Source organism: Bos indicus x Bos taurus, chromosome 25, assembly GCF_003369695.1.
Source record: "Bos indicus x Bos taurus breed Angus x Brahman F1 hybrid chromosome 25, Bos_hybrid_MaternalHap_v2.0, whole genome shotgun sequence".
NCBI lineage: Eukaryota > Metazoa > Chordata > Mammalia > Artiodactyla > Bovidae > Bos > Bos indicus x Bos taurus.
Window position 1 is genome coordinate 25,181,063 of NC_040100.1, and position 18,278 is coordinate 25,199,340.

The following is an 18,278-nucleotide window of genomic DNA, read 5'->3' on the forward strand; positions in this document are numbered from 1 at the left end:
GTTTTTAAAAATTAAAATTTGAAATGACATATATAATGAATTACATGACTCAAAGTTATTATGTTATTATGAATCAAAGTCAAAATTATCAAGCTTACACACTCTGTCCCAGGCAGAGTCTGTTTGCTTCCATAGGCCAGGTCCTGAACCACTGGACCATGTAGCACAGACCTCCTTACTCACGTAGACACACACACAAGCACCAGGCATGTGTGTAATTGGCCAAATGCTCTATGGCCTAGTCTTCAGGTGTCGCCTCTTGCTGTCTCTTTCTCGCCCCACATCCCTTTCGCTGTTTTACTCTCTGGTTTCCCATGAAGTGTCCTGGTGCCCATATGACAATCTAATCAAGGGCTCGGCTCCACGAGGTGCCTGCCCCAGGCCTGTCTAGTGCCTCAGTCTCCTTCTCCAGAGCCTCCAGGTCATCTTTCCTATTCGAACCTGGCCTCTGCTTTTGGAAGCCGTTAGAGTGGCTGGCAGTGTGGTGCAGGGGCCAAACTCCTAGACCCAGGAAACAGGCTGCTCAGTTTGAATCTTGGCTCAGCCACTTACTTAGTTGTGCACTTGGTTTGTTGATTAACCCTGGTGCTGCATGGCCCTCATCTGTAAGACAGCGAGAATAGCACCCACATCAGAAGACTATTGGGAGGATTAAATGAACTTCTATGGCTAAGGTGCTTAGAACAATGTCTGGCACAAAGTACTGGCTCTCAATGTGCTGGAAAACTACTATTCTTGAATTCCAGTCTCTTTTTCAACTCTGGCTCTCTACTGGCTATGAGGCTTCTTCAATTTTAGAGGATTTGCTCCTTACTCAGCTCTAGCTCCAGGGCACTGGACAGATCAGAGCAGCCTCCCCATGGTCTACCTCCCTCCAGGGGTGGCAAATCCAGACAGAGCAGGTACAATTAGTAAACAACCTCTTGCATGTAACAGCTATGTGCTCCTATAACTTAATTGCCATCTGAAAAGTAAACTCTGACTTTTGCACAATCAGTGATGCAGTGGCAAAGAACACTCATGCCAAAGCAGGAGACATAAGAGATATGGGTTTGATCTCCAGGTTGGGAAGATCCCCTGGAGGAATGCATGGCAACCCACTCCAGTAGTCTTGCTCAGAGAATTCCATGGACAGAGGAGCCTGCTGGGCTTCAGTCCAAAGAGTTACGGAGTCGGACATGACTGAAGTGACTTAGCATGCTCGCATATTCATATATTTATCTCACAAATATTTAGTGAGTCCCTACCTTTCTGGGTTCCAAAATCACTGCAGGTGGTGACTGCAGCCATGAAATTAAAAGATGCTTGCTCCTTGGAAGAAAAGTTATGACAAACCTAGACAGCATATTAAAAAGCAGAAACATCACTTTGCTGACAAAGATCCGTATAGTCAAAGCTATGGTTTTTCTCATATCCATGTGTACAGATATGAGAATTGGACCATAAAGAAGATTGAGTGCTGGAGAATTGATGCTTTCAAACTGTGGTGCTGAAGAAGAAGACTGAGAGTCCCTTGGACAGTGAGGAAACCAAACCAGTCAATCCTAAAGGATTCTGAATATTCATCAGAAGGACAGATGCTGAAGCTGAAGCTCTAATACTTCAGCCTGATGCAGAGCTCAGATGCTGAAGCTGAAGCTCTAATATTTTGGCCTGAAGCTCCAATACTTAAGCCTGATGCAAAGAGCTTTACCAATGACCAGGGTCATTGGTAAAGACCCAGATGCTGGGAAAGACTAAGGAGAGGAGAAGGGGGCGACAGAGAATGAGATGGTTAGATGGCATCACTGACTCAATGGACATGAGTTTGAGCAAACTCCGGGAGATAGTGAAGGACAGGGAAGCCTGGCATGCTTCATTCCATGGGGACGCAGAGTCAGACATGACTTAGCGACTGAACAACAACTATGTTCCAGGCACTGCTGAAACAATATCATAGAACAAAACAGAAAATAAGGAAAGCAAGAAGAAATAACTAGAACTCAGCATTTTAAAGGCAAAACACAAGTCAGCAATTACTTGTAAGCTGCTGTTCAAGATATAATTTGAATGGCCCTAATAAACAATGAATTATGCTGCTGTTTCAGAGTCATTTGGAGGCAAGTTCAATTGTAGGTTACAGATAAGAATGCTCCGGTTATGTAATTCTGGCTGGAGGCTGGTTATCATTCGGTTTAAGCATCTATTCCCGACGACAGGATGTGAGGAACAGCTGAATGGAGAAAATGCAAATCTGTTGTGCATATCTGGATAAGAGGAGCTCCACTAGGATCTGACAAATGTTGAGATGGCAATAATGTAATTTTTAAGCCTGCAAAAATAACCCACAAAAAATAACCCAGCATGTGACATGGGGGTGGAGAGGGGAGGGAATTAAATTTAATTAAGAAATTCTAAAATCTTGAATCAAGAAATGAAAGAAGTAATAACAATTCACCCATCTTGCCTATTTGAGATACCAAGCTTCCAGATGAAGACTGCAGGAAGGTGGGGTAGGAAATTGACATTCAAGAGTGCCATGACCTGGATGAATACGGATAGTCAGTACTGAACTGCTGACATTCGTTTTACCAGCTTTTTCTGTTTATAGACCCTTCAGCAGAGCAACTTCTCAAGTTAATTAAAATAGGGATCTGCTCACTACAGTTTTTCTGGTTCAGTCAGGGCAACTGGTCTGCACCAGCATATCAGGAGAACGATGTAGGATCAAGGTTTCCCAGATTTGAATTCACTAGGCCTGTGTCTCACAACCAAGCATTTCTGCTGGAGCAATATGAAGAAAACCTTACAATTCTGTCTTTGTTTGGGTGAGAGGTGAGAAGCTTCCTTCCACTACCCCACCCACCAAAGGCTCCAAGTATCGGTTTAATTGCATTTCAAGGAAGGAAGGGTAAGCCGAATGCTGGACTTTTTTTTTGCTGAGTGGGTCAAGCAGCCTGACATGACATGGTCACGCAGCCAGATCTGAATTGTTCAGGATCCAAGGGGTCTGGAGAGGCTTGCGTGGGAGGAGGTGACTGGAGAGAACAGACATGGCTTTAGAGAGGATTAAATAAGAATTGCTTAAGAGATGCCAACAAAGCCCTCTTCCCACATCCCTATGAAATTACCAGCAAAATAAACCTTCTTGAAGTCCTTGTGTAATTAGATGTTTGAGGGAAGCTGGGACCAAGTGCTAAATAAGGCCTCAGGTAGCCAAGGAATAAAAGCAAGCCCACTTAGGTAACAGGTAACGTGTATAACCCATCCTATCTCGGGAGTACCTGTAGCCCAGTAATACTAATGATCAGTCAGTTAACATTTACTGAGTTCTTCCCACATTCCTGGGACTGCTCTAAGCACTTTGTATGCACTACCTCATTTCATCAGCATGATATCCCAGTGAAACTGTGCTCCATAGGGTTAACAGAAACTGGTGACTAATAGAAATTCTTGAGCTTGTCTTGAGCAGATAAGGGAACTACTTGTGAAAACCTCCTCTGCTTAGAACCTGCTTTCACTGATCAAGCTTGCCTTAATTATTTTTGCAGATTGCATATCCTCCAAGCTTCATTTAGCCTAGATAATATATCAGAAGACTTCATCACTGCTCCCTGTAGATAACACCTCTGATGTACAAGTTGCTATAATAACAGTGGCTTGAGCTGTTTTTCAGAAATTTGGAGTCAGTTTTTGTCCAGTTCAAGCCGACGCTAAAACTGCACCTACACAGGTGTCCAGTGAATGACCTTTTGATGTCAGAGAGCCAAACACTCTACCCTCAGATCAGGCTACCACCTCTATTTTCTGAACATGTGTCACATGAAGAAGCATATAACTCAGATATACCTGTGTAGAACAGTGACTGTCTTTTGTCTTGTTCTTGTTTAGTCACTAAGTTGTGTCTGACTCATTTGCAACCCCATGGACATAGCCCACCAGGCTCCTCTGTCCATAGGATTCTCCAGGCAAAAATACTAGAGTAAGTTGCTATTTCCTTCTCCAGTGGATCTTCCTAACCCAGAGATCAAACCCAAGTCTCCTGCTTGGCAGGTGGATTCTTTACCACTGAGCCACCAGGGAAGCCCAGCATGGTCTTACTAAAATTAAAAATACCATTTAACAAAGTTAGTAGGCCAAAGCATTAAGAGTCTAAACTGAAGTGAGTAGTCTGTCTGGGTTAAAATTGGCTCTATGATTTACTGGCTATGATTTTAGGCAAGGGACTTAAACTCTCTGAATTTCATTGTCTTATTTGTGAAAGAGAGGTAAATACTCTTAATCCTGTTAGGGAAAATTAAGACTGACATGCATGGAAAGCACTTATACTGCCTACACACATAGTAAGTGCCCAATGTTAGCATTATTAGTATTATGGGATGGAAAATCAAATCCAGTATTTGCAAAATGTCTACACTATGTCGAATATCAAAGAAATAAAAATTCAATCTCCCTTTTCCTGCCTCCAGTCACCTGCCCCATACCTCTGACCCTATCAGTTCAGTTCAGTTCAGTCGCTCAGTCGTGTCCGACTCTTTGTGACCCCATGAATCACAGCACGCCAGGCCTCCCTGTCCACCACCAACTCCCAGAGATCACTCAGACTCACGTCCATCGGGTCAGTGATGCCATCCAGCCATCTCATCCTCTGTCGTCCCCTTCTCCTCCTGCCCCCAATCCCTCCCAGCATCAGAGTCTTTTCCAATGAGTCAACTCTTCGCATGAGGTGGCCAAAGTACTTGAGTCTCAGCTTTAGCATCATTCCTTCCAAAGAAATCTCAGGGCTGATCTCCTTCGGAATGGACTGGTTGGATCTCCTTGCAGTCCAAGGGACTCTCAAGAGTCTTCTCCAACACCACAGTTCAAAAGCATCAATTCTTCAGCGCTCAGCTTTCTTCACCGTCCAACTCTCACATCCATACATGACCACAGGAAAAACCATAGCCTTGACTAGACAGACCTTAGTTGGCAAAGTAATATCTCTGCTTTTCAATATGCTATCTAGGTTGGTCATAACTTTCCTTGAAAGGAGTAAGCATCTTTTAATTCATGGCTGCAGTCACCATCTGCAGTGATTTTGGAGCCCAAAAAAATAAAGTCTGACACTGTTTCCACTGTTTCCCCATCTATTTCCCATGAAGTGATGGAACCAGATGCCATGATCTTTGTTTTCTGAATGTTGAGTTTTAAGCCAACTTTTTCACTCTCCTCTTTCACTTTCATCCAGAGGCTCTTTAGTTCCTCTTCACTTTCTACCATAAAGGTGGTGTCATCTGCATATCTGAGGTTATTGATATTTCTCCCAGCAATCTTGATTCCAGCGTGTGCTTCTTCCAGTCCAGCGTTTCTCATGATGTACTCTGCATATAAGTTAAATAAGAAGGGTGACAATATACAGCCTTGACAGACTCCTTTTCCTATTTGGAACCAGTCTGTGGTTCCATGTCCAGTTCTAACTGTTGCTTCCTGACCTGCATACAAATTTCTCAAGAGGTAGATCAGGTGGTCTGGTATTCCCATCTTTTTCAGAATTTTCCAGTTGATTGTGATCCACACAGTCAAAGGCTTTGGCATAGTCAATAAAGCAGAAATAGATGTTTTTCTGGAACTCTCTTGCTTTTTTGATGATCCAGCGGATGTTGGCAATTTGATCTCTGGTTCCTCTGCCTTTTCTAAAACCAGCTTGAACAACTGAAAGTTCGCAGTTCACGTATTGCTGAAGCCTGGCTTGGAGAATTTTGAGCATTACTTTACTAGCGTGTGAGATGAGTGCAACTGTGCGGTAGTTTGAGCATTCTTTGGCATTGCCTTTCTTTGGGATTGGAATGAAAACTGACCTTTTCCAGTCCTGTGGCCACTGCTGAGTTTTCCAAATTTGCTGGCATATTGAGTGCAGCACTTTCACAGCATCATCTTTCAGGATTTGAAATAGCTCAACTGGAATTCTATCACCTCCACTAGCTTTGTTCGTAGTGATGCTTTCTAAGGCCCACTACTCTTCACTGATAAATATCCCAAGCCCCTTGCCTTTGGGGAGGTGAATCTGAGCCTTGTTCTCCCATCTCCGTGCTTGGCTGCCTTGTGAAGAAACCCCTTCTCTGCTGTAAACACTGGCATCTTACTGTTTGCCTTGCTGTGCATCAGGCAGATGAACCGGGTTCAGTGACACCACGAGCGAGTGCTATTCTTCAGTTTACATGTAAGGAAAAGATGGTGACTCGGAAGGATGAAATGACTTACCCAAGTCTGTACAGCCAGCTAAGGTGGAGGTAAATGTCAAAACCAGGTAACCCTGACTCCAAAGATGAGTTCTGAGCCATGATGCTACAAACCAAAGCCCAATTTACTTGTTAATTGCATAATTAACATATAATGAGGGTTAGGTAGTGCAATTTGCCACCAACTGCTTTCTTATATTGACTAAACTCACCAAGTGGATGGAAGTCTTCTCTCACTCCCACTTCATGGTGTCCCCCCAGGGATGTGCCCAGGAGAACAGCCTTCCTAGGCAGAGGAGAGCTGAGTCTTGGTCAAGGACATAGTAGTGGAGGTGCTCCCCTGATGTCCAACCATGCACTCATTTAGTGAGGGCCAACTGTATGTTCACCAGGGGCTATGGTTCTGGGTAGAATATACGAGGCACTAAATAGAGATACAAAAATAAATCCGAGTATCTGTCCTCAAGGAACTTAAAATGCTGGAGAAACAGACATTTAAAATATGAAGTGCATTTATGGATCAAGAATGTCTTAATTAAGGATGTCTTAATTTTCCACAAGAAGAGAAATAGATGAAATACTCTGAAATCTGAGGGCTGGGTTCAATTGCTTCCAGTTTTGGAATAGTAGGCCTGAAAGAGAAGCCACAGTACTGAGTTTGGAAAAACAAGCAAAACTTAAATATGCAGAGAAAAAGAACTCAAGGATTTTTTCCTAAAAAAAAAGAAGAAGAAGGAACATATTCAGAGAAGTGTGGGACTGGTACAGGGACCTCCAAGTGGGTCTATCTGCTGGAATGGAGGGTATAATCCAGGAAGGAGAACAGAGTGATGAGGCTGGAAGGAAAGAGGGGAAAACCTGTGGAGGGTCCTGAAAGACAGGCTGAGGGGTCTTGGCCTCCTTATGTGGATCCATGGTTCTCAAATGGTGTGCCATGGCCCAGCAGTGTGCCCTAAACTCTTCCTTCACAGGTACGCTGCCTGGTTTCGGATCAATGCCTCATAATTCATTTCTTCTCCTACTGCAGACACAACTGTCATGGTGAGGCCTGTCAGAAGGAATGTTATGCTGAATGGATCAAGTTGTAGTGAATTAGGCTAAGAAATGAAGACAAGGAGGGGCAGTGCTAAAGCAAAATTGAGTGTTTGCCAGAGCATGTGAAAGTGTTCTCTCTTCAACATATAAAATTATCAGGACAGTCTATCTCCTATTCTTACAGAGATCCCATGCTGAAGGGCAACCAAGCAGATGATAACATCAACTGTGAATGCTTTAAAGACATCTGTCCAGCAGATTGGGGTTTGCATTGTAGTTATGGCCAATATTTTAAAACATCGTTTTGAATCATTTGATCTGGATCTGAATCCTAGCTCTGCTATTCACCCTTGATCAACTTTCTGAATCTCTCCATTCCTCTGTTTTCTCATCTGCAAATATGCAGATGATATGAATTACAGGAACCTCAAAGGACTGTTGAGAGAAGTAAATGAGGTCATTGATGATTAAGCCCTTAGCAGAGTTCCCAGCAGAGAAGGCAATGGCACCCTACTCCAGTACTCTTGCCTGGAAAATCCCATGGACTGGTGCCTGGTAGGCTGCAGTCCATGGGGTCGCACAGAGTCGGACCCGACTGAAGCGACTTAGCAGCTGAAGCAGAGTTCCCAGCATAGAGCAAGCACTTGATCAACGTTAATTGTTGTTTTATTCTCTGCGTGCAGGCCATCCAAAATTCTAGTCCTGTGCAGCGAACACACATACCCAATGTATCCTGTCAACAGCAGAAGAGAGTATTCACTTTGGGGTATTCATGTGGGGGGGCACCAGAATTGGAACTTGATACATACAGATAGCTAGCTAGCTACAGTGTGATAATGACTGGTCACTGAGGACTCCATTTGCGCCAGGGGAAGCATGGCAAGAAGCAAGTACATTCATGGCATTTGGCATGAAGTGGAGTAGGAAGAGGCCCAAGCTGGGAAGGTCAATCTGGAGCCAGATAAGAGGTAAGGAGAGCTATAATACGGGCTTGTCCTAACAGAAGCAGGCAACTCAAGAAACCCGGCAGATGCCAAATGCCCAGGAGAAGGGCAGGCAGGGAGGCCAAGCAAAGCAGAAAACCTCCCCATAGCCAGGCGGCCAGACAGATGGCAGTGCGTGTGTGTGCACAGCTAGACGTCCTGGCTGGAGCTGGGTAAGTGACCAAAACACAGGCTTTCTCTCCCAAAGGGATTGTTTTGAAAACAACCACCTGATGGTATAATGAGCTATCATCTGATAAAAATGAATTATTATTTAGAAATAAACAAACAACTGACCTCAAAACATTTTTCTTTCTTTGCTTGGTGAAGCAGGCTAGCCATTCCGGGCAGCAGAACTGGAAAGATGAACATTTCCAAAAACTCTTTGGGGGAACCTAAAAAAAAAACAAAACATTCCCATCCCAAATCCCAAATGGCCCAAGTTAATCTGGGAGGAACATTTGCTTCTGAACCAAAAAAAGGTACTCTCCATTAAACAACATGACCATAAATGTTACATTTGACTCCAGACTGCTGAGTTGGGCTCTATTACTGAAGAAACTTAAAATATCCCCGAGTCTGGTGGGGCTGTAGACCGGGTCCCACTCAGGGTTGGGGTCACAGGCACAGCCAGGGGCCCAGCTCAGCTGGAGGGAAATACACAAGGGGGGCGTGGTGGGAACTGAGGCCACAGGGGAACAGGGCAGGGTACGAGGTTAGGCTCCTTAGGGCACGGTGATGGTGGTTGCCAAGGCCCAAAGTACACTGGCTGAGGGAACAGAACAAGCCAGCAGGAGAGGGCCTGGCACCAGCGGGGAGGAGGAATGGGAACTCAGGGAGGAAGACAAGGACACCTACGTCTCTGGCTTCTACACACCAAGCAAGACAGCATGATATTTTCTTTTACTCTGTACGTTTTCCCCCTTTGTATTTAACGTAGAACCTAGGTATGCTTGTTATTGATCATCTTTATATTAATACATTTCAACCTTAAAGATACATCAGTGGAATAAAGGACACTTTAATTAAAACAAGAACACATTCTTTCTTATTATGTGGTCTCCCTGAGTTCTATCTGTCCACCCGGTCCCCACCCCATGATTTCCCAAAGTTACAAGTCCCAAACCATAGACCTGAGATCTCACTTCCTTACGTACATGTTTTTGGGTCAACTGTTTCCCGTTTCACTTGAGAACAGGATGCTTGTGAGGCCACGGTTAGACGAGGAACTGGATAAAGGTGTTCTGCATTGAAGCCATGGAAAACCATTTCCTCCAATGGCGACACCTGGGGTGGTGGTGCGAGAATCAATTCACATTGTTTAAATAACTGTATTTTCTTTTATAATCTAACAAAGAATAAAATTCTGTGTCAGACTTTAGATTCGAGGGGGCATACTGAGCACAAATCTTTCTATTTCTTCTCTCCCAAGACACCTATAAATGACAATCAAGAAATAAACCCCCAACAAAGAACAAAAAAGCAGCAACATCACTTTGCTGACAAAGGTCCGTCTAGTCAAAGCTATGGTTTTTCCACTAGTCATGTATGGATGTGAGAGCTGGACCATACAGAAGGCTGAGTGCTGAAGAATTTATGCTTTCAAATTGTGGTCCTGGAGAAGTCTCCTGAGAGTCCCTTGGACTGCAAGGAGATCAAACCAGTCAATCCTAAAAGAAATCAATCCAAATCTTCATTGGAAGGACTGATGCTGAAGCTGAAGCTCCAATACTTTGGCCACCTGATTCGAAGAACTGACTCATTGGGAAAGACCCTGATGCTGGGAAAGATTGAAGGCAGGAGGAGAAAGGGGTGACAGAGAATGAGATGGTTGGATGGCATCATCGACCCGAGGGACATGAGTTTGATCAAACTCTGGAAGACAGTAAAGGACAGAGGAGCCTGGTGTGGTGCAGTCCATGGGGTCGCCAAGAGTCGGACATGACTTAGCAACTAAACAACAAGAAAGAATAGGAGGGCTGTCAGTAGGTGAGAGATCTTCAAACATTTCCAAAAGAAGCAGGATAAAGCCTGTTGTCCGATAATGGAGGAGCGGCAGCTCAGAATCCACAGGAGGAAACTGCCCTCAGAAGGCAAGAGTCCATGTTCCCACCAGAATGCTCAGAGGCTTCAGTGCTCCAAAATTCAACTCCACAGAGTGTGGAGATGAGCAATGAAGCAATATACAGGTGAGGTTATGTGAAAATCCGGCTGGGGTTCCCTGCCCCTCCGTCACCCCTCCCCCTGCCCCGGTCAGCGTACATAACGCTACATTCACAGCAGCCGGTTGTATCTTGCTCTCCCTCCTTTCCAATGAATCTTTTGTAACCAATTTAAACAAACAGCCTGGGAAAGAGTACAACTACTCAGGGTGCCAGGTCGGCAGTCAAAAGATAAAAAAAAAAAAAAAAAAACACAAACCCCAACATTGATTTGGAGTCTCCCAGCTCAGTTCCCAAATAGGGACTCCCTGCCTGCCAACCCTGAAGAAAAGTCCTCCAGAGGACAATCTTCCACCATGAGCTCCCAGTCAGTGTTTCTATTCATAGAAGTGACCCATCCAGAAAACAAACCTACCTGTATGGCAGGGAAAAAAAAAAAAACCCACCTCTTTGTAGGAAAATCCACCAAGGCCTGCATTTTAAATTTTGAATAAAAAAAGCAGAACTTTCTACATAGGTGAGGAACATCAACAGCATAAAAGACAAAGATCAAGATCTATAAAGAATATTTGTGAAAAGGCACAAATAATTCAGGGAAGAAAACTGCAATTAGTATTTGCGGAGAAACTTGAAAAAGCACTGCATCCATAAAGCAAGAACAGGATGCTAGGAAAAAGGAAAAATCACAGGCCATGCAAGTTCTTAGACACAGAATCTCTAACAGGGGCAGCTGTAGTGAGATACTGGAAGTCTGCTGCTGCTGCTAAGTCACTTCAGTTGTGTCCAACTCTGTGCGACCCCATAGACGGCAGCCCACCAGGCTCCCCCTTCCCTGGGATTCTCCAGGCAAGAACACTGGAGTGGGTTGCCATTTCCTTCTCCAATGCATGAAAGTGAAAAGTGAAAGTGAAGTCATTCAGTCGTGTCCGACCCTTAGCGACCCCATGGACTGCAGCCTACCAGGCTCCTCTGTCCATGGGATTTTCCAGGAGACTAGGTTTTGGACCCATTCCAGTGACACTGCTCATCCCTCATAGCCTTACCTTTTTATTTTAAACTCCATTAAGACCTATTTTATTCCCAAGTATATTGCCTTAAGTAAGTATTAGTCACTCAGTCGTGCCCGACTCTTCTCGACCCCATGGACTGCAGCCCATGAAGCTCCTCTGTGTCATTTCCTTCTCCAGGGAATCTTCCCAACCCAGGAATCAAACCCAGGTCTCCTGCACTGCAGGCAGATTCTTTACCGACTGAGCTACAAGGGAAGCATCAATATTGCCTTAGGGCCTCCCTTTCTGATGCCCTGTCCTTGGCCCTCTCTCTTCCTTAGTACAACTTTAGCCCACCCAGCTATGCAAAAAGAAATCTGCTCCATCTGCAAAACTGCCCCCAACATGGAAGCGACACTGAATTCACTGGAAAGGTCTTCTTCATCTAGGATCTCATTTGAGCCCTACAAAGGCCCTGTGAGTCAGTCAAGGATGACCTGCTCCATTTAACGGATGCAGAAACTGAGACTCAGAGTGGTTATGTGATGCCCTTTAAGCAGCAGAGTTGGGACTGGCCACTTCTGGTTCTGGTTCCAGGGCCTTTCCTTTCCCCACTTCCCGATTCATGACACTGTCTGATGCTCACCAGTTGTCAATGCTGTTCTCCAGTTAGAACCTTTCAGTTAGGTTGGGGCCCAGGTGATACTCACAGTAACCACAGCGTCTTGTTTGACTTTATATCCTTCAGGAAAGGGAGGAAGCTCAGCTTCATACTCTGCAGGGAGTGGAGGAAAAAAAAAAAAAAAAGACCCTCAATTCCATACTTCATTAAAGCTTGATGTTATTTCGTTTCCTCTGAATAAAATATTCTTAAATTTTATTTTGGTTAGTGGTTTACAAAAGTGAAAAAACAACAAACAGGGTGTTTATTTAAATGGCTGAGAGATGATTCTTCTCTTGCATGAAATAGTCTAGGCTTTATATAAGAGTTTGAGACTCTTCCTAAGCAGGTAGATTTAGATTTTGCCTCCCAAGTTATGCTAATGACAAGGGATAAAAGAGGAAGAAAATGAAGAGCATGGCTCAGCATACAGGAAGGAGAGGGGAGAAAAGGAAGAAGAAAATGTTGTGTATAGGAGGGCAGAATAAAAGAGACAGAGGCAAGATGAGCCATCTCAGGCATTTCTGGGGATGGGCGTGAAGTTAAGACTGCCAGATCCGGACACACAGCTAGAAAAGCAATCCCATAAACCCTTGCTAGTCAAAGCATTGCCCACAGACCAGCAGCATCAGCATTCCTGGGGAATTAAAAACACAGCTAAGGGACTTCCCTGATGGCTCAATGGTAAAGAATCTGCCCGCCAGGGCAGGAGACAGAGGTTCAATCCCTGATCTGGGAAGATTCCATACACCTTGAGGCAACTAAGCCCGTGTGCCACAATTATTAAGTTTGTGCCCTAGAGCCTGTGCAACTGCAACAGGGGAGTAGCCCCTGCTCACTGCAAGTAGAGAACGCCCTCAGGTAACAACGGAGACCCAGCACAGACAAAAATAAATAAATAAAAATTATATATATATTACATATGTACACATATAATATATATATAATGAAACTAAAGTTGGAGAGGTCCTACTGCAACCTCCATTAAGTTTCCATCTTTGCTATACATTAGAATCACCTGGTAGCTCTTTGAAAATGCTAATGTCTTGGCCCAACCCCAGAAATTTTTATTCCAATAGGTCTGAGGCAAGAATCAGAAGATCAATATTTTTATAGTCAGCTGATTCTAACATGCAGTGAGATGGAGAATGATTGCCAGGTTTCAAGACTGATCACAGTTAACCTGCTGCGGAGCTCAATGCAAAGAACATTCTGCACAAGTTCTACGACAGCTATTGCTGAAACAGAAAATGCCCATGGCTGTATTAGTTCCGCCCCCAAGGGAAAGACCGGTAAAATATTTCTGGAAAGGTCAGTGTTTCAAAGGCAATCACATAGTTGCTTTGTAGTGATGAGGGAAAACAAAATTTCTGGGTAAAATGGAACTGTTGCAGTTGTACTGGAGGCAAATTTTATTCCATCATCTAGTTCCTTATCTGGAGAAGGCAATGGCACCCCACTCCAGTACTCTTGCCTGGAAAATCCCATGGACGGAGGAACCTGGTAGGCTGCAGTCCATGGGGTCGCTAAGAGTCAGACACGACTGACTTCACTTTCACTTTTCACTTTCACGCACTGGAGAAGGAAATGGCAACCCACTCCAGTGTTCTTGCCTGGAGAATCCCAGGGAAGGGGGAGCCTGGTGGGCTGCCGTCTATGGGGTCGCACAGAGTCAGACACGACTGAAGCGACTTAGCAGCAGCAGTTCCTTATCAAGTAGTAGAGAAATTCTCAACTTTTTTTTAACTCTTAGGTATCAGACTGGGAACAAGTACGTCAGGATGCAGGTTATTAGCAATTTAATAGGTTTCTAGTGCTGTCTAACAAACTACCACAAACTTAGCAACTTTAAATAATGCAGATTTATTATCTCACACTTCCCGAGGGTCAGGGTTTCATCAGATTGAAATCAAGGTGTGAGCCATGACTGTGATCTCATCTGACAGCTGGAGTCCTCTTCCAAGTTCACTGATAGTTGGTGGGATTCAGTTTCTTGTGGATATAGGTCTGAAGTCCCAGTTTTCTTTTGGGTTGTTATGAAAACTGCTCTCAGCTTCTAAAGGCTTGCTACCCTCAGATCCTTGCCACAATAGCTCACTCATGGTTATTTGCGTCTTCAAAGCAAGCAGAAGTCTCTTCTGCTTGAATCTGACTTCTTTTAAGGACTCACCTGATTAAGCCAGGCCCACCTACAATAATCTCCCCAATTGAGAGTCAATTGAGGGAATTCCCTGGTGGTTCAGTGGTGAGGACTCTGAGCTTCCAGTGCCAGAGCTCTGGGTTCAATCCCTGGCCAGGGGAACTAAGATACCATAAGCTGCACGGTGCAGCCAAAAACAAAACAAAACTACAGATTCAATTTAGAAAAAAAAGATAATCTCAATAGATTATACACTTAAATTAGATATAGAAAATCCTTTGACACTAATCCCTGGATTAGTATCTGATTGGACAACTGGGAGGTATGTGCACTAGGGGCAGGAATCTTGGGGACCATCTGAGAATTCTGCCCACCACAGTAGCTCTAGTTCTGCCACTTTATTTTTTCCTCTCAAGCAAAAAATGTAAATTTACTGTCGTCCTCCAACATTTTGAGAATCACCAATGTGGTGTAAAAATTGTTTGTTTGGATTTAAGATACATATACAGTTACAGGTTTCCCGGTAGCTCAGCTGGTAAAGAATCCGCCTGCAATGTGGGAGACCTGGGTTCAATCCTTGGGTTGGGGAGATCCCCTGGAGGAGGGCATGGCAACCCAGTCCAGTATTCTTGCCTGGAGAATCCCCATGGACAGAGGAGCCTGGCTGGCTTCAGTCCACGGGGTCACAAAGAGACAGACACGGCTGAGTGACAAAGCACAGCATAGCATATATTTATAGCTTTGATTACAAAAGCAACACGTTTATTGTGAGAAAAATTCCAAATAACACAGAGATGTCTTATCCCATTATGGCTGCTGCTGCTGCTGTTGCTAAGTCACTTCAGTCGTGTCTGACTCTGTGCGACCTCATAGACAGCAGCCCACCAGGCTCTGCCGTCCCTGGGATTCTCCAGGCAAGAACACTGGAGTGGGTTGCCATTTCCTTCTCCATTGAGTGAAAGTGAAAAGTGAAAGTTAAGTCGCTCAGTCGTCTCCGACTCATAAATATTGTTGGAATTGGCATAGATTCATCCAAGTCTTTTTCAATGCATTTACTAACATTTGTACATATTTCACAAATACATTCATTTACTTTATATCTCCTAGACTAGGTCAAATCATCCAAGCATAGAACCTGATAAACACCATGTCCTTATTCTGCAAAGCTTATATCAAGTCTTATTCTTATTTGAAATTTATAAAAATTATCGAATATCTTTTAATAGACTGGTTTTCTTTGGGGGGTGGGCAGGGATGTACCTGGTCTGTTTGTGCTCACCATCATATTCCCAAAGAATATGAAGCTGAATGAATATATTTTTTTTTAAGAAAAACTGTGGCCATTCTGCACAGCATGCGGGATCTTAGTTCCCCTACCAAGCATCAAACACATGCCCCTGCATTAGAAGTGCCAAGTCTTAACCACTGGACTACCAGGGAATTCTGAAACTGAATGAATGATGCAATCAATGAATGCATGAACAAAGCAAATATTACAGCAAGTTACTTCTGACTCTTCGTCAATTCACTGTATTTGTGAGAGCCCATTGTGTGCCAGGATCCATTCTATGTCCTGACGTGGAATTCTTTCAGTGCTGCTACTATACAGTGTGCCTCATTTATTCAACCAGTGTACTTAGTGGGCTTTTAGATTGCTTCCAATTTTTCATTATTACAATGCCGCTGTAAGCATCTTTATACATTATACCATCGATCAGAAAGGAGGTGCTTTTGTAGGATTAACTCTTAGATGTGAAATTGTTCTTTCAAATGAAAAAATGATTTAAATTTTGGGCCAAATTGCCCTCCAAAAGGTTTACAGTAATTCATACTCCTAAACCTGTCTGTTCTTCTCAGGTATAATCTATCTTACACATATTTAAAATTATATTTTACTTTTATCTATATTTCTTTAACCATTACTTATCTGCCATTTATATTTTTCCCAAGCAGAAATTTGATGGAAAATATACAAACTTTTTCATCATACAACCACGAAAGATATAGTTATGATTCTGCATATGATTCTGCAGAAGTATGGGGAAATAATTAGCTTCAGGATGATCTGATGTTTTTATTTCAAGCCTCTGTAATGTTTAAGAGAATTTGGCATATTTGAGAATTTAACACTGCTATCACTTTGTGATTTCAATTAAAACATAATTGATTAAAGACTGATGCTTTTTACATTGAAAGCTTTATGAATTTGATTAACTTTGTAAAGAGAACTGAAGAAAAATTTGCTGGTTTGGCATTAGAAATTTTTAAGAAAATCAGGTGTATTATGTGTATAAATGTTTACAATCTTTTTCATTTAAATTTATTTAATTAGAGGCTAATTACTTTACAATATTGTATTGGTTTTGCCATACATCAACATGAATCTGCCACGGGTGTACACGTTTCCAATCCTGAACCCCCCTCCCACCTCCCTCCCCATACCATCCCTCTGGGTCATCCCAGTGCACCAGCCCCAAGCATCCTGTATCCTGCATCAAACCTGGACTGGCGAATCGTTTCTTATATGATATTATACATGTTTCAATGCCATTTTCCCAAATCATCCCCCCTGCCGCCCGCCTCTCCCACAGAGTCCAAAAGACTGTTCTATACATCTGTGTCTCTTTTGCTGTCTCACATACAGGGTTGTCGTTACCATCTTTCTAAATTCCATATATATGCATTAGTATACTGTATTCAGCAGATGAATGGACAAGAAAGCTGTGGTACATATACATAATGGAGTATTACTCAGCCATTAAAAAGAATACATTTGAATCAATTCTAATGAGGTGGATGAAACTGGAGTCTATTATGCAGAGTGAAGTATGCCAGAAAGAAAAACACCAATACAGTATACTAATGTTTACAATCTTTTAGTTACTTAAGCTTATAAACTGGATTCCAGGTCTCTCCCACTTTTTAAGTTTGCTTTATGCACTTCACTTTGACAAAAGATCTACCTGTGTTCACTAACCAAAATTAGTCTAAAGAGCATTGTTGTTTTTATGAGAAAAGATGAAAACTGAAAAAGAACATTCAGTTTGTTGTGCAGTGAACTGTTGTAGAGGAAGTGTGTACCCCAAGCAGTGGAGTTCAGTTCAGTTCAGTTCAGTTGCTTAGTCGTGTCCGACTCCGCGACCCCTTGAACCGCAGCACACCAGGCCTCCCTGTCCATCACCAACTCCCGGAGTTTACCCAAACTCATGTCCATTAAGTCGGTGATGCCATGCTTCTTCCCTGGGACTACACTGAACTCAGCATCAAGCTGCCATAGCTTTGAATTCTCTGTGAACACTGTGCTTTTTCTCGATTTATTTTATGCATCCTTTAGCAAGATGTGACCTAAGGTATAATTACTTCTTCACTTATGCCGTTTTGGCTTTTGAAAGGTTGCATAGGAATTCTCTCTACTTTTGGATAGCAGGGGAAACCTGAAATTGGTTAGGAGAATTTGATGTTACATATTTGTTAAACAAACAGTAATCCAAGAACAAATAAAAGTAGATGTTCATTTTACACAATGAAGGCAACATTATGCAAGAGGCAGAGCAGAAACAGCCTGTAACTCTGTTGGTGGAACAGAACCCTTGCGCTCAAATTGGATCCTGCTCCCCACCCTGCCATGCTCGAGGGATGTGACGTAATGAAATGTCTTTATTGCTCAGACCACTATTGGTAGGGCTTTCTGTGACTTGCAGCTGAACATGTTTCTAACTGAAACAGCCATTAAAATGCAATGTTCCCCAACAGTGGCCTACTGGAAATGGATGAACCAGGAAGGTGGAGGCTGGAAGTGAATCCAGTGAACACTTGGCCAGCATACACTGTGGTGAAGGGCTGAGCAAGGTGCTGGAGGGACAGATGAAGACGGCAGATGAGCTGGTTTGGTGAGGGGATGGATGGTAAGAGCCAGCGGTTACGAAGTGTGAAAGCAATGTTGTAGAGGGCTGCACTCAGGAAGCACCAAGAAGAGGCTTCAAAATCAGTGTGAAGAATAATAGAAGGCTTTCCAGAAGAGAGGTCACTTGGGCTTGAGTCTTAAAAGATAAAGATAGAAGAAAGCAGAGATTGTCCAGTGAGAGGCAAAGCTTGTGCAAAGGCTCAGAGG

General features: G+C 43.4%; 1 protein-coding gene across 3 annotated transcripts in view; it reads right to left on the bottom strand.

Moving 5' to 3' along the window:
- Positions 1-18,278, bottom strand: part of IQCK (IQ motif containing K) — a 163,301-nt gene that overhangs the window by 134,026 nt on the left and 10,997 nt on the right. For all 3 annotated transcript variants that reach the window (XM_027528183.1, XM_027528185.1, XM_027528182.1), the window contains exons 2-4: positions 12,077-12,141; positions 9,373-9,502; positions 8,513-8,610 (exon numbers count right to left, since the gene is read on the bottom strand). In XM_027528183.1, the coding sequence (XP_027383984.1) occupies positions 8,513-8,610; positions 9,373-9,502; positions 12,077-12,141 (293 nt within the window). The remainder of the gene's footprint in view (positions 1-8,512; positions 8,611-9,372; positions 9,503-12,076; positions 12,142-18,278) is intronic.